Source organism: Cornus florida, unplaced genomic scaffold (assembly GCF_030987335.1).
Source record: "Cornus florida cultivar Cherokee Brave unplaced genomic scaffold, ASM3098733v1 CherokeeBrave_3.0.0_Hap2_Chr02, whole genome shotgun sequence".
Lineage (NCBI taxonomy): Eukaryota > Viridiplantae > Streptophyta > Magnoliopsida > Cornales > Cornaceae > Cornus > Cornus florida.
In genome coordinates, this window is record NW_026775572.1 from 13,652,066 (window position 1) to 13,676,548 (window position 24,483).

A 24,483-nucleotide genomic window follows, 5' to 3' on the forward strand; every position below is an offset into this window, starting at 1 on the left:
GTTCAATCGCACAAATAATTCATAATTATAAAATTAAGAAAGTGATAAATAAGAAAATGAGAGAGGGTGATTGAATTTATTCTTAAAAAAATTTATTATCCTTATTTATCACTTTGTCTTGTCCAAAAAAATAAAAGAAAAAAAGTACGATCTCTTATTTAAGAATGAGCTCAACCATCCATTTTTTCTCACTTTTCCATCCAAATTTTTTTCTTTCCCACGTCGGAACATAAATTCTTTCACCTAATGAAGTGTACAAACTAATGGATCACACAAATTCAATACGGTATTACTGCCGTTAAGAGAGCGTATTCACGGGAAGAGACATGGGAAAAGTAATATGACTTATTTATTACTACTATATCTTTCAATTTAGTAATTAAATATATATTGTTTTTAAGTTCATAACTCTTACGAAGAGGAACTTTCTTCATGTACTTTTTAAAAGTGATTTTTATTTTGAGACTTAATAAATAATTAAACATACCTCAAGTATTTGAGCACAATCCACAGTTTTTTTTTTTCCCTTTTAAATATCTAAAAATGAATTTTTAACTTTCTGTTTCAACTCTAAAAAATTAAAATCACAATTTTGCTTAGTAGAAGTAGGAATTAGGAAACAGCCCCCCAAGTATATCATAATTCACTCTTTCAAGTCCTCTCTATGCCAGAAATTATTAAATACCTAAAATAGCCGTTATTAAAGAACTTACTTAGTTTTTCACTCATAAAATAATTCTCAAAAATTCAAAAAATATAAAGCTATTTATAGATAACTATAACAAACACGATTCTCAAAACATATATTTTTATAATTGAGGTTTATAAAAAAAAATTCAAAAAATCTAACCAAAATTTTTTTTATACTATTTTGAGTATTTTCATTTCTCTAAAAAAAAAAAAAAAAAACTGTTTTTTTGCCAATAAAAACAAAAATTATTTTGAGAGTAATAATAAATTAATCACTCCCTAAACATCCGGCCAACCAAAACAACTCATTTTATTTTCCCCTTTTCTCACGGCATTTGGTTGCGCTCAGACGCGCACACATACATTTATACGCTGCGTTAGGAATCAAACCTTGTGCGCCACATCATTGCGAAGACGCGAAAAGTAAACCCAAGAAATGGAAGACGTCCATGTGAACTGTGCAGTGCGAAATGAATAAAATGCGTCCAGATTCAAAACCCGAAATGGAAAGCCCAAAATTTTCGTTTAACACCCTCACTGTCTCTTAAACCCCTCCCTCTCCTCTCTCTATCTACTTTCTCTCTCTAGACAGGAATATTCCAAGGCTTCCCCCAGGTATTTGATCTCCCCCATTTCAGTTTAGTTTGGTTTGGTTTGATTGCAATGTTTAAAAGTTTCCTTTTATTGATCATTTTATGATTCTATATGTCATTGGTTTGTTTGCAACTCCATTGGAAGTCTAATTTGGGATGTCTGATTTGGGTTTTTCTGAACATTGTTATATATGTACTTGAATTTGTATTTAATTACTGCATTGTCACCACGGGACATACATTTATTGTTCGACAAGTTGGGTATTTATTTTGGTTCGGTTTTATGTAAGAATCATATATGCTTGTTAGAGTTGTTGCAAGTATGTTGATCTTTAAGAGAAGAATGTTGGCCTCAGCCAGTGAATTTGGCAAGATTTTTTTTAATGATGGAAATTTTCTTTTGTATTGGATCTAACCAACATGATCACTGTGTGATTTTGACTCATTGTGAAGATGAATTATAACACCATGTCGTCTATTATATGAACATTTTCTTTTCTTTTCCTTTTTCGGAAAAGAATAGAAAGAAAATAGGGATGTGCTTCTTATTCCTGTTGTTTAGAGGTAATAAAAACAAATTCCACTTGTAACTTTAAGTAAAAATTTTCAAAGTGTGGCATGAATAAGTCATAGCTTCCATCTCATGGACTCAAAATCGGTTTATGATTAGAGAGAACCTACTAAAACATGAGCTTTTTACTGCAAAATGATCTTTTTCGGAATGGATAGAATTTTTTTTTTTTTTTTTTAAAAAAGGAAAATATTCTATAATGGTGGGTACCAGTTGTCTAGGTGGAGTGGTATCTTCTATCACCTCAAAAGTGGGAAGTACAAGGATTCACTCCGGGTAGGATGTGTGTGTGGATTGTGGTGCTTACCAAAATGAAAAGTTAAATAATAAGTAAACAGAATGGAGATCTTTTTTTTATTTATTTTTACTAGGAAGTTAATTCTCACAATCAAATCTTTAGAAAAAATTTAAATTTACTTTAAATATTTTACAAAATTCTACAAAGGCATTTAAAAATTAAGTGTAGCTAATATGAAGATTTGAAATGGAAATGGCTAAATATTTAGAAACTGGAGGTAGCTATAAATGATGTCATAAGATTTTGTTAGATAGGTTCTAGATAGAGCTTATTAGCAATTAAACATTTACATGATCGACGCCAAAAGATTTGGATTTAGAATTTTTGTTGTGTTGAGACTACAAAAGCATTATAAATAAAAAAAAGTTAAAAAGTAGTTTGTGCTTTACTATGAACTGTTTCAAGTTAGCCAGTAGACATGTTTTGCTGTAAAAACCACTATGCTTCTTCCTAAGAAGCACGGACACTCCAAAATGGACGAAGAATCCGTGTCCGACACGTGTCGGACACGGACACGCGTCGGACACGCCCCGACACGTGTCGGACACGCCAAAAAACGTGTCTGGAATTTTTTTATTTTTTTTTATTTTCGGACACGGCTTGGACACGGCTCAGACACGGCTTGGACACGGCACAGACATGGCTCAGACAGCTCGGACACGGCTCAGACAGCTCGGACACGGCTCGGACACACTTTTCTGGATTTTTTTTTTAAATTTTTAATGCTGATATGTTAATTTTTTTTTTTTTTTTTTTTAATTTTTAATGCTGATATGTTCTATTTTTTGTTTTTACTACCCTAAAGATGGTGATATATATATATACTAACCTAAAGATGCCACAATTCGCCGTGTCCGTGTCCTAAAGATGCTGATATATATATATACTAACATATCAGTGATATATATATATATATTCCAACCTAAACATATCAGTGTTTTTTTTTTAAATTATTAATGCTGATATATATATATATATATATATACTATTTGCCGTGTCCCTGTCCTAATTTTTTTGGATTTGCCGTGTCGCTGTGTCCGTGTCGTGTCGTATCCGTGTCCCGTATCCGTGTCCGTGCTTCTTAGGCTTCTTCCAATAACACCAATCATAGTACCCATTCTCATACAGTGAGTGAAATATACTGGCAGAGCTTTTTCATTTATATTGATATCCACTAGCGTTGAGTAGTTTCTGAATTCTTACAATTCAAGAAATTGCTTTTCATAAACAAAGACGGATGGTTAACTCATACAGCATTTGTCTAGGACACAAATGGTATGTTAGAGATTCCAAAAAGTAACTTTGTAAGCAAAACAGGAAGTTGTAATTTGAGAAGATATAACTTTTCTGGGAAATTTAAAAGATATGATATGAAAAAGGCTCATTATTGGAATGCAGCTGATGTGAATGGGGATAAGGAGTAACAATTTACCTACTTATGCCATATATATTTATTTGTTAAAGATTGGACAATTTGATATAACAAATATGCTGGATTTTTTCTACAACACCCAAGCTCAGAATCTTTCCTGTTTGGAAAGCGAGTTGAAGTGTTGTGGTCAAGTAAGATGCAACTATTCACATTGGTTGGTTGATTAGGAGAGTGTATTACCTTAGGTGATGATATAACATCAGGTGATCTTGCTGCAAGATCTTTAAGTAAGAAAGATCTCTGTGTGTGTATGTGTTTATTTCTTTTCTTTCTTTCTTTTTTTTTTCCCCAGACCTTTTCATTGACTCCAGACTTGCTTTAGTGTTGCTATTCTCTATGAGTAAGGGAATTGTGGTGGGTCTCGCTTTGTACCAAACCTAGATTCTTTAGATTCTGATAGAAATATATAGTCGGTTCCATAATATGATGTGATGAACTTTCTATTGGTTGTGAGAGTGTCCACCTTTAGTTTTGTCAATAATGACATGGTAGAAAGATCTGCTTATTGTATTTCTTGGTTCACTTTAAATACTGAATTTTGGAATATAATCCCATTCCTTTTCCTTTTATATCTTTTTGGGTGGTGAAAGAAAATTTTGGTAGGTCAATGTCCTGTTTGTACCATATGAGATTGCCCTGATAGTTATGGTTTTAAATATCAAATTAGTAGGGGTCCTGCCTAATTTGATAAAACTGCTATTTGGAGGACTGCTTCATATCTTTTAAAGTTTATTTTTCTGTTATTTTTTCCCCCCTCTCTTCTTCTTCTCTATCTTTTGTGCATGTGTATGGAAAAGACATTTAAGAGCATTACTTCTGATTTAATAGCTATCATTGATTTTGTAAGTTTTATGTGAACAGGGAAGAGGAGAATTATTTCTGATGTCTACTGTGGGAAATTCAACAAATATTTTCTGGAATGAATTTCCAGTTGGGAAGCTTGAAAGGCAAAAGCTGCTTAACCAACAGGGATGTGTAGTATGGATCACGGGGCTGAGTGGATCAGGTTTATATTCAGATTAACTTGATCAGTTCCTTTTATTTTATTTTATTGTATTTATTTATTTTTTTTGCCATTTGTCAATAGAGTCCATTTCTTGCATATATTAATTCTCTTTTTGCTGCAGTTTGTCTTATTTTTAATGATTCTGACATCTTGACTATATATGTACGTCTTCATATCCGAAGCTCACACCAACAGCTAGCACAATGTCTTCTTTTGCCATTCCACTTTATCTGGAACCATTCCTTTGTTAAGAAATAGTAAAATCATGTTTTTCCTCACTATCTTAACTAACACTCGGTTTCACTTCCTCTTATCCTTTGTACAATTGTGATTGCTCTTTGTGAACATTGTCAATTGATCTCTTACAACTTCTCCTCATCTTTTTATCAATCTGTTCCAAGTCTAGTTTCTTACGAATTTTATTTATTTCTCATGTATGAAATCTTATATTGCCATTCATCCTTCTAGGTATCATTGTTTTAGATTTTTCATTTTGTAGGCATGTTTGTTAATTGCGAAACGATAGATCACAACTGCTTTTATGGCTGAGTTGGAAATTTGTTAATTTGACTGGTCTTTTGAGATCACACAATAGTTCAGCAAACTCTCACTTCATTTATATCATTATAATTTCTTAATCAAGGAGAAGAAAATATCACCTTAGCTAGACATTGATGGTCCCACCTAGCTTGAATTTATGGCTGTACCAAGACTACAATTCATATATATTCTATATTATTCTTTCACTCCTGCATATCCTTAAACCTAAAGTTCCCAAGCATGTCATCATGGGTCTAACTCTTAATCCTCTCTTTGTTATTTCATTATTTTTTAACATTAACCGTAGAATGTCTCCTTAAAATCCCTGGTAAGTTCATTTATAAGTTTGTGCAAAAAGATAAGGAATTGATTTTGATAATCAGTGTAAGCCTAATCTGTTTGGAAATGCGGTGATTACTCTATCAGTTGTTCTCAGCTAGTTACTTTGTGTCATTCATGTCCCTAATTAGGTCAACTGATGCAACTTGAGATTCCTCTTTAAAGCTCTCCCTTTCTCGTTACAGTGACCTTGAGAGTATACTTTCTTTAAGTTCATGTATAAAAATTGAGGTAAATTTTCTTCTTTCTAAACCTTTCCGTCTATCTTTTAGAAAAGAAAAATAGCTTTGTAGATGATCTCCAAGCATGTACCAACTTAATTTTCTGATACCCTCATTTCCAAGTGTTTTTTTTTTTTTTCAATATAGGATGTTTACCTTTATATATGGAAGTCGAAGGGCCAAGCTTCTGATTGTGTGATTATGAAAAAATTTAGTTGATAAACAAATCAACTGATGAAATGATTAGCTCACGTGGAACAGAATAGGCACCAAACAAGTTACAGCTCAAAGTCAAAGCCCACTACCTTAATACCGTGAATCTATTATAGGAGTGTATGGTGTGGGCCATAGACAGTAACAGATGAATCCCTTTTTCCTTCCCCTGTTTTTTCGTAATGGAGTGTTTGGATTTGGACCAAATTTATTATTCTTGACTCTATGGATTGTGGATATCATGAATTCAGTGAGTTATCAGTGTCTCCTCTTCTTAGTCACTGGTGTGCTTGACGAGATAGCTTTAGGAGAAACAGATTGGATCATGAAGTAACTAAAGGATTTTAATAAATGCAATGCACTCTCTGATGTCAGTAAACAAGTTTATAATGTTTGAAGTCAATTTTGATGATTTATCATGTCTGGTGACTGAATATTTTTTATGCTTTTTCCTTGTTTCATTTTCATTACCTCCATATGTGTAGCTTGATTTATTCCCCCCCCAAACACACACACACAAATATATATGTATATGTATAGAATACATATTTAAATCACCTTTTCCTCTCCCAATTGAAGAAGGTGAATTTCCAATCTGAACTCTTTGGTGGCATCACATAGATACTTCCAGCAGGCTATCTGGAACCTTCAATTCTGTAAATCAGTTTGCAACAATGGAATATGAGAAAAATTGCAAGTTGTTTGTACTAGCGATTACCAATACATCTATATTGCTGATGTCCAATTGTGGGTGAGGAATTGTAGTGAACTATTTAAAGTGTTAAACAGTTTTAGTAACTACCAACGTGCTGTATAATTTGTGTTTATGCCATCTCTTGTATAACTTTTTGTCCATATTATACAGGGAAAAGCACACTTGCATGCTCCCTTGGCAGAGAATTGCACTCCAGGGGAAAACTTTCCTACATTCTTGACGGAGACAACCTTAGGCATGGATTAAATAAGAATCTTGGTTTTGCACCTGAAGATCGAACTGAAAATATACGCAGGGTTGGTAAGTATGTTTATTCTGAAAGAACCATACTCCTTATTGAAGATTTTCCTCCAAAACTTCAATACTCCTGAACCTAAGTTAGGTTTGTCTGAAAGCTGCGTTTTCATATAGTTCAACCATCCATTGGTTGCTTCATCTCCAACACATTATTGAAATGACATGCACTCAATTAAATATGGGATATGCTTATGTAGTCACTTTCATTGGTTGAACAGTCTATTGCTACATATCAATGTGTGTTGGAAAAGTCAGAAGTTAGTAGGATCTGTTTCAGTCATTAGCAGATACAGATTCAAATGCTACTATTCTGAATGTCTCATTAGCTTATACACCTTTTACCGGTGTTTGGGTAGTATGTTGAATTTATCCTAGAGGTTTCCAAAGATCTGGGAGCTGCCCAATTTGGGGCAAACTGAATAAAAGGTGTTCTTTTTTGGGTTGGGGTACTCTACAACTTTCTTAAGCAAGGCAGAAGCATGTCAATAATAAAATTGGACACATGTATCAAATTCTAAACTTGTGCTTGTTCGAGGTGCATGTCATTGTTCATACATAATGAGAGCAATGAAAACAACTAGGGTAGAATGTCGACCACCATAATGAAGGGTAGCATGCATTTATCTTTAACTTTTGTAAAACATTAGATATTTATTTTGTGGTCTTTGTCTGAATAATTTTACTTGTCATTTCTGACTCCTAAGTTTATTTCTCATTTAATTTAGGGGAAGTTGCAAAGCTCTTCGCAGATGCTGGCTTAATCTGTGTTGCCAGTCTGATATCTCCTTATAGAAAGGACCGTGATGCCTGCCGTGCAATGTTGACAGATACGGAATTTATTGAGGCAAGGCTCCATCTGATAAATTCTTTCCATTACCAGGTTGAAATTTTTCTTGAAGATGGGAAGCTGACTTAATAAGTATCTTCACAGGTTTTTATGAACATGCCTCTAGAAGTATGTGAAGGAAGGGACCCAAAAGGGCTTTACAAGCTTGCACGTGCTGGAAAGATTAAAGGTGTGACTGTTATTATATCTCTTGTGCAGCCTTGGGCTACTACCATGGGTTGATTGTATGTTACACAAAAATATTTTACAAGTTATACATGAAGACTTACACCAATGAAAGTAGAAAATGTTCAAATGAAAAAACTACGTAGGTACATCATATTGACAGATTTTATCTTCAACTATTTATGGAGCCTTCAGCTGAAAAACATTAAAAAGTTAACAACTGGTAAAATTTGTCACACTGAGAACATGTAGCATTAATTTTTTTTTGTTCCTTATCCCTTTCCTTTTTATTACCTTTTTCAAGACCTCAAGTTTCAAGTCTCATTAGTAATAATGCGTATTTGTTCTTAAAGTACCACCTACTGCCATTGGCTGATGTGATTTTTCACTACAGAATTAATTACACAAGTACTACATGGCATCTGCTGGTACATGTAGTAGGTTCTTTTACTTGGAAAAGGGTTGCTTCTTGTTATAGATGCTCTTGTTGATTCCTTTTTACAAAGTTGGGAACAGTTTCTCCTGATTGATTGGGTTTATTTCACATTTGGTGTATTAAAGTTTTCCCTTTCTTGGTGATTGGGATGTAATACTTAAACCGTAATCTGAGTTTCAAATAATCTAATGACATTGCAGGTTTTACTGGGATAGATGATCCTTACGAAGCACCTTTAAACTGTGAGGTGTGTACATCTAATGATGCAAAGGCATCACGAAATTCATCACTGTCTCTCCAATACTGTCATGTTTCTTTATGTTTACAACTAAGAATCCTTTCCCATTTTGTAGATTGAAATACGACAGAAGGATGGGGTTTGCCCTACACCGCATGAAATGACGGGGCAAGTAGTAACTTACTTGGAGGAGAAAGGATATCTTCAAGCTGAGTGATTGACCAACCCTTTGAGTTCCTTTGAACTTTCTTCATTCTGATTTCTCATATTAGAAGCTCATTTTTTAAACATGTTATATCAAATACTCTTCTCATATTTGGAGATAGGATGGGGGGGGGGGGGGGGGGGGGGGTTTGACCATGGGGGCATTATTAATTCCTCATCTGAATTGTTTGATAGTGGAAACATGCTTTGGTTAAATATATTTTGATTTTTTCTGATTCACACAGCCTACCCGCGGGAACCATGGTGTTAAACCTGTGTGATCCCTTTAATTAATTCATCTTTTTATTCATCAGTCCTCACTCTCACATATGTGGGCACTCGTACAAAGGGAGGATTTGGGATGTGGAAATATTTTTAATTTTTTTTGAATGTGCATTTTTTTCCTCCTCTTTTTTATTATTATTTTTTTTTATTTTTGCGAGTAATGTGTTAATAATTATAATTCTTGAATTTTCTGTATTCCTTTATGATTTTTAAACAGCATTTGCACCTCGAAGTCATTAAAAATTCTACTGTTGTAACAAACTTTTTCTTAAATTCATATATTTGAAGTGGCTTATAGATGTACCGTAGAAATGGTAGTCTGATGTGTTTTATATAGCAGTTAATTTGAACGCATCTTTCCTCCGGATGGGGAATATTATGAAACCAACTTAAATATGAGAAGGTATGCTTAATTACGCTAGTTCTATAAATAAAAACTGAAAATCTTAAATATTACTAATGATTACAGTGGAAAAATCATAGACATTTTTGGTAGTCGATAGTGCTAGTAGCCTAGCGACCATGCTGTAAGTCTTGTTACAAGGCCGCATTCGGTGATCATCTTTCATTACTTATGGTTGCCTGGTTATTTTGGGGTAGTAAATCGATATTTAACAATCGTGCCTTTGTCGTCTAGAAATCACATTTGATGCCCTAATCGAGGAGCTTGAACATAGGTGCTAAGCTTGCTTTGTTGGCTGGACTAGTCTGGTTTGTGAATATATAATTATATAGTAGTATGTATACCTTTGGAAGAGGTACTGGGGAAGATCATTGGGTTTTAATTTGACTCTCTCTTCTCCCAAGCCTTACCTCATCTCCTCCTCAACTCTGTCTTCAATTATGAACTCGGCGACTCACTCTCATTGATCACTTTGTATGGTATTCTTTTCTTTCTCTCTGTCTTCATTTTTTAGCATAATGTTGGTGGTGTGAATTTTTAGTTTTTTGTTTTCGGGTAAGTAAATGTGAATTTTAGTTTTCCTGCAGATTTGTTTATTAGTGTGACACACTGAACATTTTGGGTTGTTTGGGTAGGTTTTTTAATTGTTGTAGATTAGTTGTGTCAATTGCTATGTTGAGATGTTTGGTCGAAGTGGTAGTACACGAGTACACATTGAAAACCAGAGATCAAGTTGTGTGTTTTCCTAGAATTTACTGTTATGTTGTGTTTGGGAGCGCACCAATTTGATGCTGTGGATTTGGGATGGAAGAAAATTTAGTTCAAAGTTTTAACTAAATTCCTTCTAATTTCAAATCCAAACCGTCAAGTGCTCCCAAACATAGCATTAGGACAAGAACTCGTGGAATGTTTTGAACTGTAGATATGTTGGAATGTTTTTTTAGTAAGTAAAGACCTGAGGAATATTCAAGTATGTGGATTTTTTTTTTTTTTTTTTTTTTTTTTTTTTTTTTTTTTTCAGGAACTATAAGCTGGAGTTTACTGTTTTTAAGAATAGTTTAGTTTGAAAAGTGAAAAAGTGGTACCACTTGCTACTAGAAATGTGATTCAAACAAGTCCTAAAGTATTTGAGTTTGCTTTGCGGTTACCTACCAGTTATTTGTTTCTTTCTTGATTCTATCACTGTCAATTAGAGTTCTTTATCAGCTGGCTACATCACACTTCAACAGAGAGGGTTTCATGTAATATGTATATGTAGGAGTTAGATCCAATTTTTAACTAATCTACTACCTTTTTTTTTTTTTCCTGTCAAACAAACGTCACTACATTCTTTTATCAAATGCATTAGAAAATCGTGATATGCAGTCCAATTCTTGGACTAATATGGTTCACATAAAATAATCGAGATTAATTCGAGAGTTGGACATTTTTTAATGCGTTAATAAAAAATACTTATTTTGTTACTTTGAGTGCGCCCAAACCATAACCAATTGTCTCAAAAACTATTCCGTATCTAATTCAAATTTCTTCCTTGTTACAGTTTTAATTAAATCTATTAACTTTTGCACATATATTTAGTAAACATGCATGGACAAGTATTAATTAGGCTCGGCTCAAACAAGTTGGCGTCCATAATTGGAATTTCAACAACCAAAAGCCTAACAGACTAAGAAACCAATTAACAAAAGAAAAAGAAAACAAGAAAGAGTGAATATTAAAAACAGAAGGTACATTATATAGACATTAATATATTAATATATACATATATATATAAGTAAAGATAGTATATAAAAAGATTGAGATAGTACTGATTACAGGTGGTGGGGTGGTGTTTTACGACTCTTGCACTATCTTTTTTAATGTTATTTTCCTTTTCATTTAAAAAGCTAAAAAGGGCTCACACAAACAGACAGAGGGATTCTGGTTTTTCTCGAACATCGAGAGAGAAACAGCAACAGCCCCAACCCAAAGCAGACCACCCACACGTGCGGCTCTCGACTTGCATGAACACCATACACTAAATCCTAGACAGAGAAAGAGGGGGGAGAGAGAGAGACAGACATATACCAGTCTCAAAATAAGGTGCCCTGGACCTCTCTGATCAAGCGTTATGGAGAGAGCAAGTTGAGTAAAAAGAGGAGTGAGTGAGTGAGTGAGAGAGAGAATCGTGTGGCTTCAGCTCTTCTTTTTGTTCTTTAGCTTTCTTTTCCTCCACAGTAAAAAACCATTCTCTTTTCTGTTCCCCGTTTTATAAACGTTATATTTGTTTCTTTGGTTCCTTTCAAATAAGAAGTGTAACTGTCCAATAAAGATCTCCTCTTCCATCCCTTTCCTCTCTCCATTCCTTCTCTTTGATCAAACCCATCAAAAGATTACAGAGGGAGAGAGTATGAAAAAAAATGAAATCTTTAATTCATTTTGTTTACTGATTTTCTAGTCAGCTTCTCTCTGTGAGAGGATTTTGAGAGAAACCCAGTTGTTTTGTGGTCATTATTTTGCTTATTTCAGTCTCCTCTGTTTTCCTCTGTTTGTGGCATTGTACTAGTGATCAAGGGAAAACACATTGGTTTCTTGGACGTTTCCTTCATTTTCCTTCACTTTCTCGCCTTTTAACTCCTGGGTTCATCTAGGTTGTGTTTTTTTTTTTTTTTTTTTTTTCAATCCAATGAGTCTTCAACACATCAAGAATCATGATGGTGATGGTGTCATTGGGTTTCCAAACATGAACTTTAGTATGCGTCCTCCTCCTGTTGATCCCAAGCCTTTTCTCTCTGTAAACCATCTTGGTGAGAGAGGGTCTCAAATGGGATTCCAGATTTTGAATGCTCAAGAAGTCAGGGGAAGTGAGTGGACTACAGATGATGGGAGTTTTGGTGTTGAGAGAAAAGGCCTTGCTTTGAACCCTAACGAGGATGAAGAAAGTGATCAGAGGAAAAGTGGACACCCAAAGCTCTGTGCCAGAGGCCATTGGAGACCACATGAAGATTCCAAGCTCAAAGAACTTGTTACCCAGTTTGGTCCTCAAAACTGGAACTTGATTGCTGAGAAACTTGAAGGAAGATCAGGTACTCTCTCTCTCTCTCTCTCTCTCTCTCGATATACAAATAAAGTAAGACTATGAACACCTTTTGGCAGTCCGTGCACTGGACTAGTCTTTTATGTAAAATCCACAATGTTTTTGAATATTTTTTTATAAATTTAAATTTTGTTTTAGGTAAAAGTTGCAGATTAAGATGGTTTAACCAGCTAGATCCAAGGATTAACAAGAGGGCTTTCATTGAGGAAGAAGAGGAGAGGCTGTTGGCTGCACATAAAATGTATGGCAACAAATGGTCTATGATTGCTAGGCTGTTCCCAGGGAGGACTGACAATGCAGTGAAGAATCATTGGCATGTGATCTTTGCCAGAAAACACAGAGAGCATAACATTTTCTACAGGAGGAGGAGGAATTCTTCACAGCAAATAGTGTCTAAAGGATTGAAGTATAATAAGAGTGCTAAATACCAACACAATGCATGCAGTGATTCAACCATCTCTAGCAACAACAATGTTGATGAATCTGCCTCAACATGCACTAATCTCTCCCTCAGTCCCTCTTCTGCCAGACTGCCTCCTGCGTTCCTCACTAGGTTCAATCCACTTCAGAAGCACTACCAATCTTATGGATTCCACTTGGGTATGAACATTGTTTACCCCTCTCCCCCTCTCTCTCTTATTAAAAATCTTGAAATCCATGTCATATTGAGTTTATATTTATATAGTAAAAAGAAAAGGACTAGCTAGTTCACGAGGCACCCGGGACTTACCTCTGAATGGAGTAGCGACGGAAAGTCAGATCTAAGTAGACTTACTTCCATTTAGAGGAAAAGTTATTACCTAGTCTCGAGACCAATTCATTTATCATTTGACATATAAATAATTGTGTCGGAAATGTATGAGCTTCGAGAGTCAGATCTCAACCGACTTAGATCTAAGCAAATGTGTTTGGAACATGTGACCTTGAGGTCATAATGTAACATCTTTATTGTTGCGTCAAATTAGTGCACAAGGCTCTCAAATTAGTGCACAAGGCTCTCGTCATTGGAGTTACAACGAGGATAGATGTATGCAGGCCTTGTCTTTTAATAGAGTAGTTGTTTTTTATTTTGAACCTATGACCTATACAGGTTTGAGGTTGGTCATATGCCAGCAGACTTGACTCCATTATCTTTTAATCTCGAGGTCACAATGGAATGTCACAATGAAAGAATCTTACTGCTACAAAAATATATATATAAATTTATTCTTGAATTTTATTAGTAGTTATTCATATTTTAATTATATAATTTTTGGTTTTGTAGGATCATCTGCAGAGGGAAAAGTGGTGAGAATGAGAAATGTTGGTGATGTCCAGTTGTATGGTCCTGGGGGAGTGGCAATGGTGATGAACGTGGACCAATGTGGTCATCAGCACTCGGATTCAAACTCAGAAGTTTCAGCAACTGAGTCAGTTGCCAATAACAAGACTAGTCTCAATCTCTTCATGTATGGGGAAAATGAGAATGAGAAACACAAGGACATTCAATTCATTGATTTCCTTGGAGTAGGACCCACATAAAGAAAATAGTGATGGGGTTTTGGGGATGGGTTGTAGTTAGAGTACTGCTACTAGCTACCAAATTGTAACAAGTGAAGGACATATAGAAGCTGTTGTGAATTGTTAGCTCTTTTAATGCATTTTCTCCATCTCAGTCTATAATGGTATGCTGAAAAAGTTGGTTTTTTTTGCACTAGAGTCTTTTCATATACACATCCATAAATGGAAAAATAAAAACAGCAGTGAGAAAAGTTAAGAGAATAGGAGAGAGACAGAGAGAGTTTAATATTTTATTAGTTGTGGCCTTTGGGGGTGTTAGAAAAGAAAAATTGAAGTCACTACTCTACTAGTTTTGGACTTATTATCCAAGTTACGTGTCTCTGGTATTATTCTCTGTGATGTTTTGTGTATTGCATGAGGCAAAGCCAAAGTAGTGGCTCAAAGACTGACAAATGAACCTGGCCATCTTTCATGACTTTTTAATGCTGTTTGTTGGTGATTGGCGTACTTTTTTGACCATGCTTTACTGGAAGAATATTTATTATATACTTGTGTCTCTATACATGGTTTGTTGCCTATTTAATGTGCTCCATTTAGTACGTGTACATTGATTTATTTTTTTTATTATTATTTTTGCAAATGAGTTGTTTATTTATATGCTTCAAAAATTAAATGAAAAAAAAATATTTGACACTCTACCTCTTAATTTAAATAAATATTATTTTTTCTTCTTTATTCAATTTTTCAGAAAAAATAGTTTGAAGGATAAGGCTAGAGAGAAATATATATATATATATATATATATATATATAAAAGATTTTTTCATGCATAGAATGCAGTACAAATTTGTTGGCAGCTTGTCGATCTTAACATATCAAATGTATTTCACTATTTTGTTGATTAAAACTTAAAAGACTTATGTCATGCTCAAGACCATTTCCATCCGGATCTAATGGTGTGGCATCCAATATTTGATTGGTTAGAATATATTTGGCATGTTTAATATATTTGGGATATCCGGTGCATTGTGTACCAGGTTCAGAATCGTCTGTTTTTGTGTGTGCACTGCATAGATGATTCTGATGTATCTGGTGCACTAAATACACGGAATACTTTCTTCTGATTCGGACACCTTAATTGTGTGCGCTTGGTATGACATCGGATAAAGAATTAGACCTGCTCTGATATCATTTGTCATAGATTAAATATTTTACAATTCAACTCAAATATTTAAATTATTAAAGTATTAACACCCAACTTTATATTCTGAAAATTAGGAATAAGAATCCATAACTAACACCCAACTTTGTCCTACTTAAGTTTCATTTGTTAACAAATTTCAATTTTAGTATTTTAATCAGTTTTACTGTTAAAAATTAAAGTGTATATAGATGAAGTTAGAAAATCATTTTAAATATGATAAAATATTGGGGGACTTTAATAAGAGATATCGTATTTTGATCTGCATGATTGACTACATGGGCCCATCAGAAATTCTCATGGTGTGTATCATAAAGCATATTTTAACAATAACTATCATTTTCTTAACTGAGTTTCATTCAAAGTAACATTTTTTTACTGCACGTGTCACTTCAGAAAGTTGTTTAAAATATCTTTGTAATTTGCTTTACGTTAAAGCGTATTTTTCAAACATGATTTCTTGGGTAAAAACATGTTTTACCGGATCGACCATGTGAGTTTGAAATTTTGTAAAATCAGATCACATTCAAAGAATGTTCATAATAATAATAATAATAAATAATAAGTGTTCTAGAATTGTAACTGATCTATAAATGAGCTAGCGATCTGTAGCAACCTCAATAGGGCTGGAAGCTACCATTTGTCGGGTACTTTTTTCATGAGATTAAATTTTGATAATTTAGTGGTATATTTTTTATCTGAAATTTTTAGCCTTTTAAAATTTGGAGGTTCAATCGGATTGTATTATTCATTCCGTTTAATGATATTATCTCTATTGTTGTTCAAATAATAAAAATATATATTTTAAAAGTTAAGGTCGATAGCCCTAAGAATATGTAAATATTTTTTCTGACCCGATAAAAATGAAAAAAAAAAATGAAAAAACAGAAAAAAAATACTTTGGTATCAATGAAGTACATGCTTGGAAACTTAATAAGAAACTCTATACATGCAGTTTCAAAAACTTAAAATTCTTATCTAAATTTGTTTGATTAAGGTATTTTTAGTAACAGATTTGTTATCCAATCAAAGCTCTTAATTCTTTATATTTATTTATTATCGCTAAGGACAAGTTAAGAGGCTATAACTCTAGACAACATTTACTAGTAACAAAAAGAAGTCCTGAGCTTTGTTTAAGTTCAATTTTTTGAGAAACAATTCTTAAAAACTTAAAAATTAAAAAATTATTATTAAAAAAAAATCTTAAAAAACACGCAAGTTTAAAATAAATTAAACCAAACAAGCCATACATATCACAACCAGAGGCGAATCTATTAATTTTTTATTAATATATCATGCTATTTTTTTCTTTTTTCACTATATATCCTTAAAATTTTACTAACGCCCTTCTTAAAATTATTATAAAATTTCAGTCTTGTCCCATCTCACGTAAAGTCTTACGTCTTCCCTGATCACAACAATTTGCCAACAACTGTGAGGACAAAGTCAAGGGTGATTATTAGTAAAAACTATTTTTTAGTGCTTGAATTAGTAGGCTTGATGGGTAACAACTAGTTGCTTTATAGTAATTTTTTTTTACCAGCTAAAAGCAACTACAAAGTGTACAACACATACAAACCGCGTTAATTATAACTTTAGTTTTTTGAGAATCCAAACACCACCTATTCTAAGAGGACCTTTTTGAGACTAGGTAGAGTAGAATGGCCTGGGCTTAGAGTAGCTAGTTTGGGCTACTTTATTTACTGGTGGTAATCATGGTCTATTATTAGGTCTGGACTCATTATGATTAACAATGGGCTTCATAATCTCACTGCTTCTAATTATCAAAAAGAAGAAAGGCTAGGAGGTCATCAATCTCAATCAAATTATGGGTTGTGGTGTTGTTTACAAGACCAGCCACTCTTTTTTAACCACATTATGCATTTCCATTAGGTTGTAAGTTCCATGGTTCGGAGTATCCATTATGATTCCTCTATCGACGGCGGTCGCGTTATAACAGATTCGAATAAAGTCAGTATAAATTGATCAATACGGATCGCATATCTAACTTAAAAAAAGTTCACGTATCAGATGATATGACAAACCATTGTAACTTGTAACTGAACCATTTTTTTGTTTTATTGTTTATTTTTTTGGATTAGGGAAGTAGTGACACAAACTTTTGTTTATGTTCGAATCCCTCTCATCCTCTTTGAGAATAAGAAGGTTATATTATTGTGTTAGAGGCTCTTTGATAATTTCTTTTTATCTTAATTACAAAAAAATTCACACCCACACTGCCCCCTAAAAATTACTCCATATTCTGTAGTCAAAGATTTATATAGTTCTGGTCAATCTTATTATGTCATGCAATAAAAAAAATTAAATAAACTGACACATTTAGTTGCGTGGTTGTGTATGTTTGGTCAGGACCATTTAAAATTTCTCTCTTATTTTCCTCTCAAGCCTCAATTGAGTAACTATGTTAGGTTATTATATATATAGAATTTTTTTTTCTTTGGTAAGAATCATGCGCACACTCATTTTTGCCTTTATAAAGACTTGAACCATCGACCTTTTACTTAGAATGTGAGAAAGTACTACTAAATTACAGGACGCTTGAGTACATCAGGTAGAAATGATCTATCTTCTTCAATGATGTTTTACCTAAAATTAAAAAAAAAAAGAAAAAAAAAGAAGAAGAAGTTAAAAGACAAGTGTAATCCTTTTGACAATTGGAGTTCACAGATATTTTGTAGACAAGTTTTTAACTTTTGATATCTCTATTTTCTTTGTGTTAAGGGAAAGGGTATGGTACTAATTCATTAGCAATTTCAATAACCTGTCTACTGATTTATTTGGAAGAAACAAGAAATCAAAGAAAAGTAAAGCACATTAATATTCTGATTAATCTACAGAGTTGAAAGGAATAAAAGTAGTTTTCTAAAAAATGATTTGGAACAAGGAGAAGGAAAATGAATAAGACAATCACTCTGTCCCAAAAGCGCGCTTAATTGAGACAAAAATATGGTGTAACTTACATATGATACATATATATATATATATATATATATATATATATATATCATTGTGATTATACATGCACTTTGTGGTGCTTTAGGCTATTGTGAACATGCACTGTGATCATGATATTAATGATTGCGTTGTGATTCATGATGCTATTGTGAACATGCACTATGATCATGATCCTGATCATTGCGTTTATGCATTTTGTGCTGCATGATGCTATTATGAACACTATGATCCATGTGTGAATTTCAAATCTTGAACTGCTTTCTTCAACTATATTTTTGTTCTACTGAAACCCAAAAGAAAGAAGAAGAAAAGAAAAATAAAACACACACAGACACACACACAAAAGAAAAATCTTTGACTTCTACCGGAACAAACACACACATTATAGAAGTATGTGATATATAATTTAAGGGGGAAAGAAAAATCTGCGACCAAAATGTAACATTAAAGGAAAGGTTGGTTCCTTGAGTACAACTTACTCAAAACCCATATACCCATAAATAAATAAATAAATAAAAACTCAAAACCCCATACTTGCATGTGTTTTCAAAGTATAAATGATAGATGAATCATAGTACAAAAAGGAAATGCATAGAATAAGAACTAGAGAACCAAATCATAGCTTTGCCAAACTTATAAAATACTAACAAATTAAGTGCATATCATAACTTATAGAGCCATTTTGGTCCAAGTCAATTTATTTCATCAAAAGTTTCAATCACTGGAAATTAAACTTTGCAACATATCAGTACCACATCTATGTTCTTTTTTTATCCAAGAGAAAGAGAGATGAGAGAGAAAAAGAGTAACTAAATTACCAATTTCACATGCATTTAATTGGTGTAGCATTGAAGTAAAAATTGATCAAATATAAATATAAGTTGTAAGTATTAATCTCTCAAAAAACATCTAATACATGGTCTTGCTCTTCAAACTAGGTTGGGATTCTAGTACAACATAGGCTAATTGTGATAAAAAGATGCAAGAAAAAAGAACATAACCCATCTAAGGGTAGAAAATATATAAAAAAAACATTGACTAGAAAGAAAATAAACATTTCTTCTTCTCAAGATCTTCACTAAAATTCTTCTCTAAATTCTTGAAACCTCGTGGAAGAAGCTCATTCTGGTCGGTGCAACTTTAATACCTCTTTAAAGGGGCCTTGAAACCTGCAAGCAAAATTACTATCTTAATATGCTGTCTTGGTGGACTCCACGAACCACCCAATATTGTTCCTCACAACAAGAGAGAGAGAGAAGCTAAGAAATTCCAATAATATATATATGTATATACATAGAGAGAGAGAGAGAGAGAGAGAGAGAGAAGCTTCATGGAATTCCAAAAAATTCCCTCTAAGCATTAGAGAATTAACTCATGATTGAGCTCATTAAGTATCTTATTAACCTTTTTCCCTAAATAAAGTATCTTATTAACTCTATTAATCCCCCCAAGACACACCCAAAATTGTATCCAAGGTCAAAGAAAAATTGGAGAGAGAGAGAGAGGGGAGGAGAAGAAGTAATTAAAAAAGGATGCATGTTTTGAAAGACGAGTCTAAACCATTTTTGGGTTCCCATTTATGATCTAAATATGCACACACACACACACACACACACACACACACACACACACACAGAGATTCTTTTGGTACACACCATAACTATTACTGGTTTCAAAGGCAGTAGTACTGGTAGCCCCTTGATTGCTTACCAGGAAATAGTTTTCACCATGCTCCAAGTGCTCTATTGAATAGCCAAAATCGTTAGATGCTACCGGCACTCCTGAGGAACGTAACAACACTAAATTTTGACCAAACACCCTCATGTCTAAGGGTCCCCTTGGAACCTCTACCTGAACCCCATTGATAAACACAGTCACAAGTCCTGCAAAATTCGAGACAGTTAATATCAACTCAATTTATGCGTGAGAGAAAATGTTAGAATATGAGAACAACTCAGCCATGCAATTACCGGAGGGTTGGTAGTGCAAATTTGAATTATTAGAAGCTCCAAAATTTGAAGTCAGGCTTGAGGTTTGCTCATGAATTTCAGGGAAACCCATGTGGCCAGAAAACGAGAAGACATCACCGACACCACCACCGTGGTGGTTGCCGACAAGGCCACCGCTTGATGAAGAAGAACCAAGAAGACATGGATCAGAAGGAGATAGAGATAGAGTGGGAGAAGGAGATGGAGAAAAGGAGGGCACGAAACCCACACCAGAGCTACTACTCTCGTACTGGATTGCACCAGTACCAGTAGCAATAGTCGTTGGCTGAGCTGCTTCGGCGAGGCTGGCCTGAATTTGGCGTTGTCGGCGGCGAGACCTGGACCGCCTGTTTTGGAACCAGTAGAAAACATTGGCATCTGCAACGGCACCAAATTTCTCTAGGAGTTTTCTTATCCTCACAGTTTCCTCTCTGGGAGGATTTACCATGCCACTGTTGAAGATGGACTCAAGTATGAGGACTTGCTCTGGTTTTGGGGCCCACCTTGTTCTGACGGTTTCATTTGTTCTCTCAGCAGGGACATGGCTTGAACTGTTTGGATGTTGGGGTTGATCTTCCATTTCACTGAAGAAGGGAAAGCTTGAACTACTGTTAGGATGTTGATGTTGCGGTTCAGGTTGAGGTTGAGGTTGATCTTCCATGACGCTGAAGAAGGGAAAGCTTGGATTGTTAGGGTGTTGAGGTTGATCATCCATCACAAAGAAAGGAAAGCTTGAAGAACTACTGTTAGGGTGTTGATGTTGGTCTTCCATGACACTGAGAAGGAAGGGAAAGGAAGTTGTTAAGCACAAAACTAGGAAAAGGAAAATGGGGTAGAATATAGAACTCATGAACTATGAGCAGTCAACATCACAAGTGCAAGTATTTATAGGCAGAATGTTAGTGAGCAAAATTACTAAATTACCCCTGCTTTATTGGCGGTTTCATACTGTGAAAATGGTGAAAATTGAAATTGTGGGTTCAAGTTCTAATAATTAGGTTTGTCTCTAATCTAATAATTAGTAAATAATTAGATAATTTCAGTTTTTTTTTATCTTCACTAAATAATTATTTATTGAAAATTGGGTTTTGAAATTTTTTTTTTTTCTTAAACTGATATGAGAGTCCGCAAGTAAATAATATTTACACCCCATTCTGGAAGCAAAACTCTACTATTGTTATATTTTTACAGCCTTATGTATCACGAATTCTTATATGTCTACAATGCACACAAATATAGAGATACGTTAAAAGTCATATATAATTAGCATTATGAGCTAACCTTTGTAAAATTATTTCCAATTTGCATAAAAAATAATTCTACAATTTCTTTTCAGTAAGTGTAACACTGAATTGTCTATTTAAATTATAGTCATCTCTAAACATGATGGTGATTAGCATCAGAGGAAAAAATCTTGCAAGAGAAAATGTGTGGAATATATAAATAATGATCAGAATTTAGAAAAAATAAATAAGTCATAGTGAGAAGAGAAAAATGAACTGTAAAAAGAGTTACTTATTTGGTTTGGTAAAAAAAAATACATTTTCTAAGAAAACTAATTCTTATAGGTTTTAATTAACGATATGTTAGGTTTTTAATATTTAACTATAGTTGTGTATATATGGATAATTTATAAAATTATGTGGTGCATATGAATATTGATATTTGTTCAATGAGTAAAAAAATTAACTATAGGCTCCGTTTGTTTGGACGTAAAATATTTTTTTATTTTCTGGTGTTTGGTTGTCGTAAAATATTTACGAAAGAAAAAAAAATATTAAAATTTAACAAAAATAATTTATCCATAAAATTTCGACAAGTTATTTTAAGTGTCCCGCCTAATGGACTTGGCCTTAATTTCTACGTAGACCTTTGTCAAACATCGACAAAGTAAAAATAAAAAAATATTTTACCTGAAAATGAAAAATATTTTTCAAAAAAAATATTTTACGTTGAAACAAACGGAGCCATAATTTAAGAACTTTGTCAACAACTTTTATTCACAATTTCTTCTCAATTTTTTTTTTTTTTTTTTTTTGTTAAATGGATATGTACAAAATAGGTCCAACAATTTTACAAGCCGAAGGAACATTTACCTTGTGCGCAATTGAAACCACATCAAACCAGAAAGTCTTAGCTGACTCAAAGTAATTACACCATAATGAGAGGCAACAATGTAGTCCAAATGAGCAGCTCTAACACTATATTGAGCGCTAACAATTTTTTCTCAATTTATTAATTAAAGAATATATATTATTTTTATTAATTTTTATAAAACAACGTATGGTTAAAATGGTCATTACAGTATTAGTTAAAATGGTAATTACAGTGTTACATTGTTGGTTAAAATGATAATTACAGTGTTATAATGGATGAGAAAGAAACGACAATAGACGTAACAAGTGCATTGAAGTCACTGTAAAGATGACGTCAAATGACCCCACCTATAATTTTTTTATATTTTAAAAAAAAGGTTATGGTGGCCGAAGTCGGTTAAACGCCGATTTATAACAATGTTCAAAGTTTATAAGCAGAGTACCGTTACCGGCCTTACACACTCTTTATCCAATTAATACACACCGTGACCTTTGTAGACCAAGTTATAAATAACACACTCCCCTATTTATATAGACACTTAATTAAGTTTTATTGCAATCAATAGGTAAAATATACCCTCTAAAACTCTTCATCTAAACATATACATGTTTACAAACTTCATAATCACAACTGTTTTAGAATCTTCTTCAACGGATGAATAAATTCAACAACTCTCTAATGTTTTAAAATCTTCCATTATTTACTACAATACCTTCACAATCTCCACACAAATTTAGAAAATTCTAAAATTCGCTCCTGAAAAAAAAATAGGGTCTGACCAGTGTGATACTTAGACATCATCAATGGACATTATATGAACACGGCTACAAGGTTGAGTGTATGATGTGTATTTACTTAAATTTAAAAAGAAAAAACTTCAGCATTGTTAAGAGTTTGCCCAGTGGTAACATATGTTGATCGATGGTGCTAGAAATTAATATTCTTTAATGATATTTTCAAATGTCTTTTTTATTATTATTGTGAGCTGCTATAATGTTAGGAATATGTCTCATTTTATAGTACCAATTGATGTATATAGTATCAAAAAACTAAATTAATTACATTTCATTGGATACATGCAATGTGACCCAATTTTTTTTAATTAGCATGTCTATTTTTTCTAACGCATCGATTAATATAACAAATTAAAAATTAGGAAGTTTGACGGTGAAAAGGCAAAACTTTTAGTTGCGGTGTTTTCGGTGGGAATACATGAAGAAAGGATAAAGTTGAAGGATTTCCAAGTGGGGGTGACCAATGCATGTACCCTAAAAGCATAACCAGATGTTTTGATTATAAAATAGAGCTTCAGTTTTGAGGTGTTCAAAGTTGGTACAAGGTTTTGTTACTTTGTAAGGTTCTTGAAATTTAGACTGACAACTTGAAATTTCAAAAGAAATAAGATCTATTTAATTACATATAATTTGATTTAGGTAAACTCTACCAAAGCTTAATTTCCTGTGCTAATTTAACAATGTTATTCTAACTTATAACCGAATGACTTTTATCACTTAATAAGTTTTAGATGAAAAACATGAGTCGCATTTGATCGATTAAATAATCTATCTAATCGAACAGATGGTCATCTAATCAGTTACATAGATTTGTAGGTTGAGTTCCTCTTCTGGACCATCAATCTCATCGATCATATGGATCTGATTGGTAAGATGGTTTAATATTTTCTCTTTTGCCTCTGTGGTCATGTCTAATGACAATTTTGTCCATGTAGTCATAGTTGATGACCATTTTGCCCTTGTAGTATTTTTTAATGACCTTTTTACCCTTAATTAACATATTAAATCCATTTCGACCTTTTCACATCGGCATTTGTATTCGAGTTATGCCTTGTATCTTCTTCATTAAAGTTCTCTTGTTGTCCTAGTGGCAGTGGTTGTCTCTAGTGACCTCTCCTTTTATTTTTACTTTCGCATTTTGGGCTCGATATCGAGTTAGGTGTTCAGGTTCAACGTTGACGCACTTGGTCATGAGGGTTTCGAATCCTCATTCACTTTTATCACTAGAGCTGTTAAAAAATTACAAATGATTACTTAATATATTTTAATTGATAAACATGAGTCTCACTTAAAGTATATCTAAGGAGAAATAAGTTAATGTTTTCAAACGGTGTTTATCTAACACATTGCATCAAAACT

General features: G+C 33.4%; 3 protein-coding genes across 3 annotated transcripts; 2 read left to right on the forward strand and 1 right to left on the reverse strand.

Moving 5' to 3' along the window:
- The first annotated feature begins 1,061 nt into the window (after nt 1-1,061).
- Nucleotides 1,062-8,931, forward strand: LOC132293740 (adenylyl-sulfate kinase 3-like). Its single transcript, XM_059791340.1, has 7 exons — nt 1,062-1,305; nt 4,446-4,590; nt 6,769-6,918; nt 7,641-7,759; nt 7,847-7,931; nt 8,564-8,610; nt 8,717-8,931. Exons 2-7 carry the CDS (start codon nt 4,467-4,469, stop codon nt 8,816-8,818), a joined length of 627 nt encoding a protein of 208 aa, XP_059647323.1. The 5' UTR covers nt 1,062-1,305; nt 4,446-4,466; the 3' UTR covers nt 8,819-8,931.
- A 2,456-nt stretch (nt 8,932-11,387) lies between these two features.
- On the forward strand, nt 11,388-14,175 carry LOC132285518 (transcription factor CSA-like). Its single transcript, XM_059787710.1, has 3 exons — nt 11,388-12,558; nt 12,708-13,169; nt 13,834-14,175. The coding sequence occupies exons 1-3, from the start codon at nt 12,159-12,161 to the stop codon at nt 14,088-14,090; spliced, it is 1,119 nt and encodes a 372-aa protein (XP_059643693.1). The 5' UTR covers nt 11,388-12,158; the 3' UTR covers nt 14,091-14,175.
- A 5,210-nt stretch (nt 14,176-19,385) lies between these two features.
- LOC132295668 (WUSCHEL-related homeobox 11-like) lies at nt 19,386-20,813 on the reverse strand. Its single transcript, XM_059793970.1, has 3 exons — nt 20,216-20,813; nt 19,901-20,128; nt 19,386-19,414 (listed from the first exon to the last, which is right to left on the reverse strand). Exons 1-3 carry the CDS (start codon nt 20,811-20,813, stop codon nt 19,386-19,388), a joined length of 855 nt encoding a protein of 284 aa, XP_059649953.1.
- Between the last annotated feature and the right edge of the window lie 3,670 nt (nt 20,814-24,483).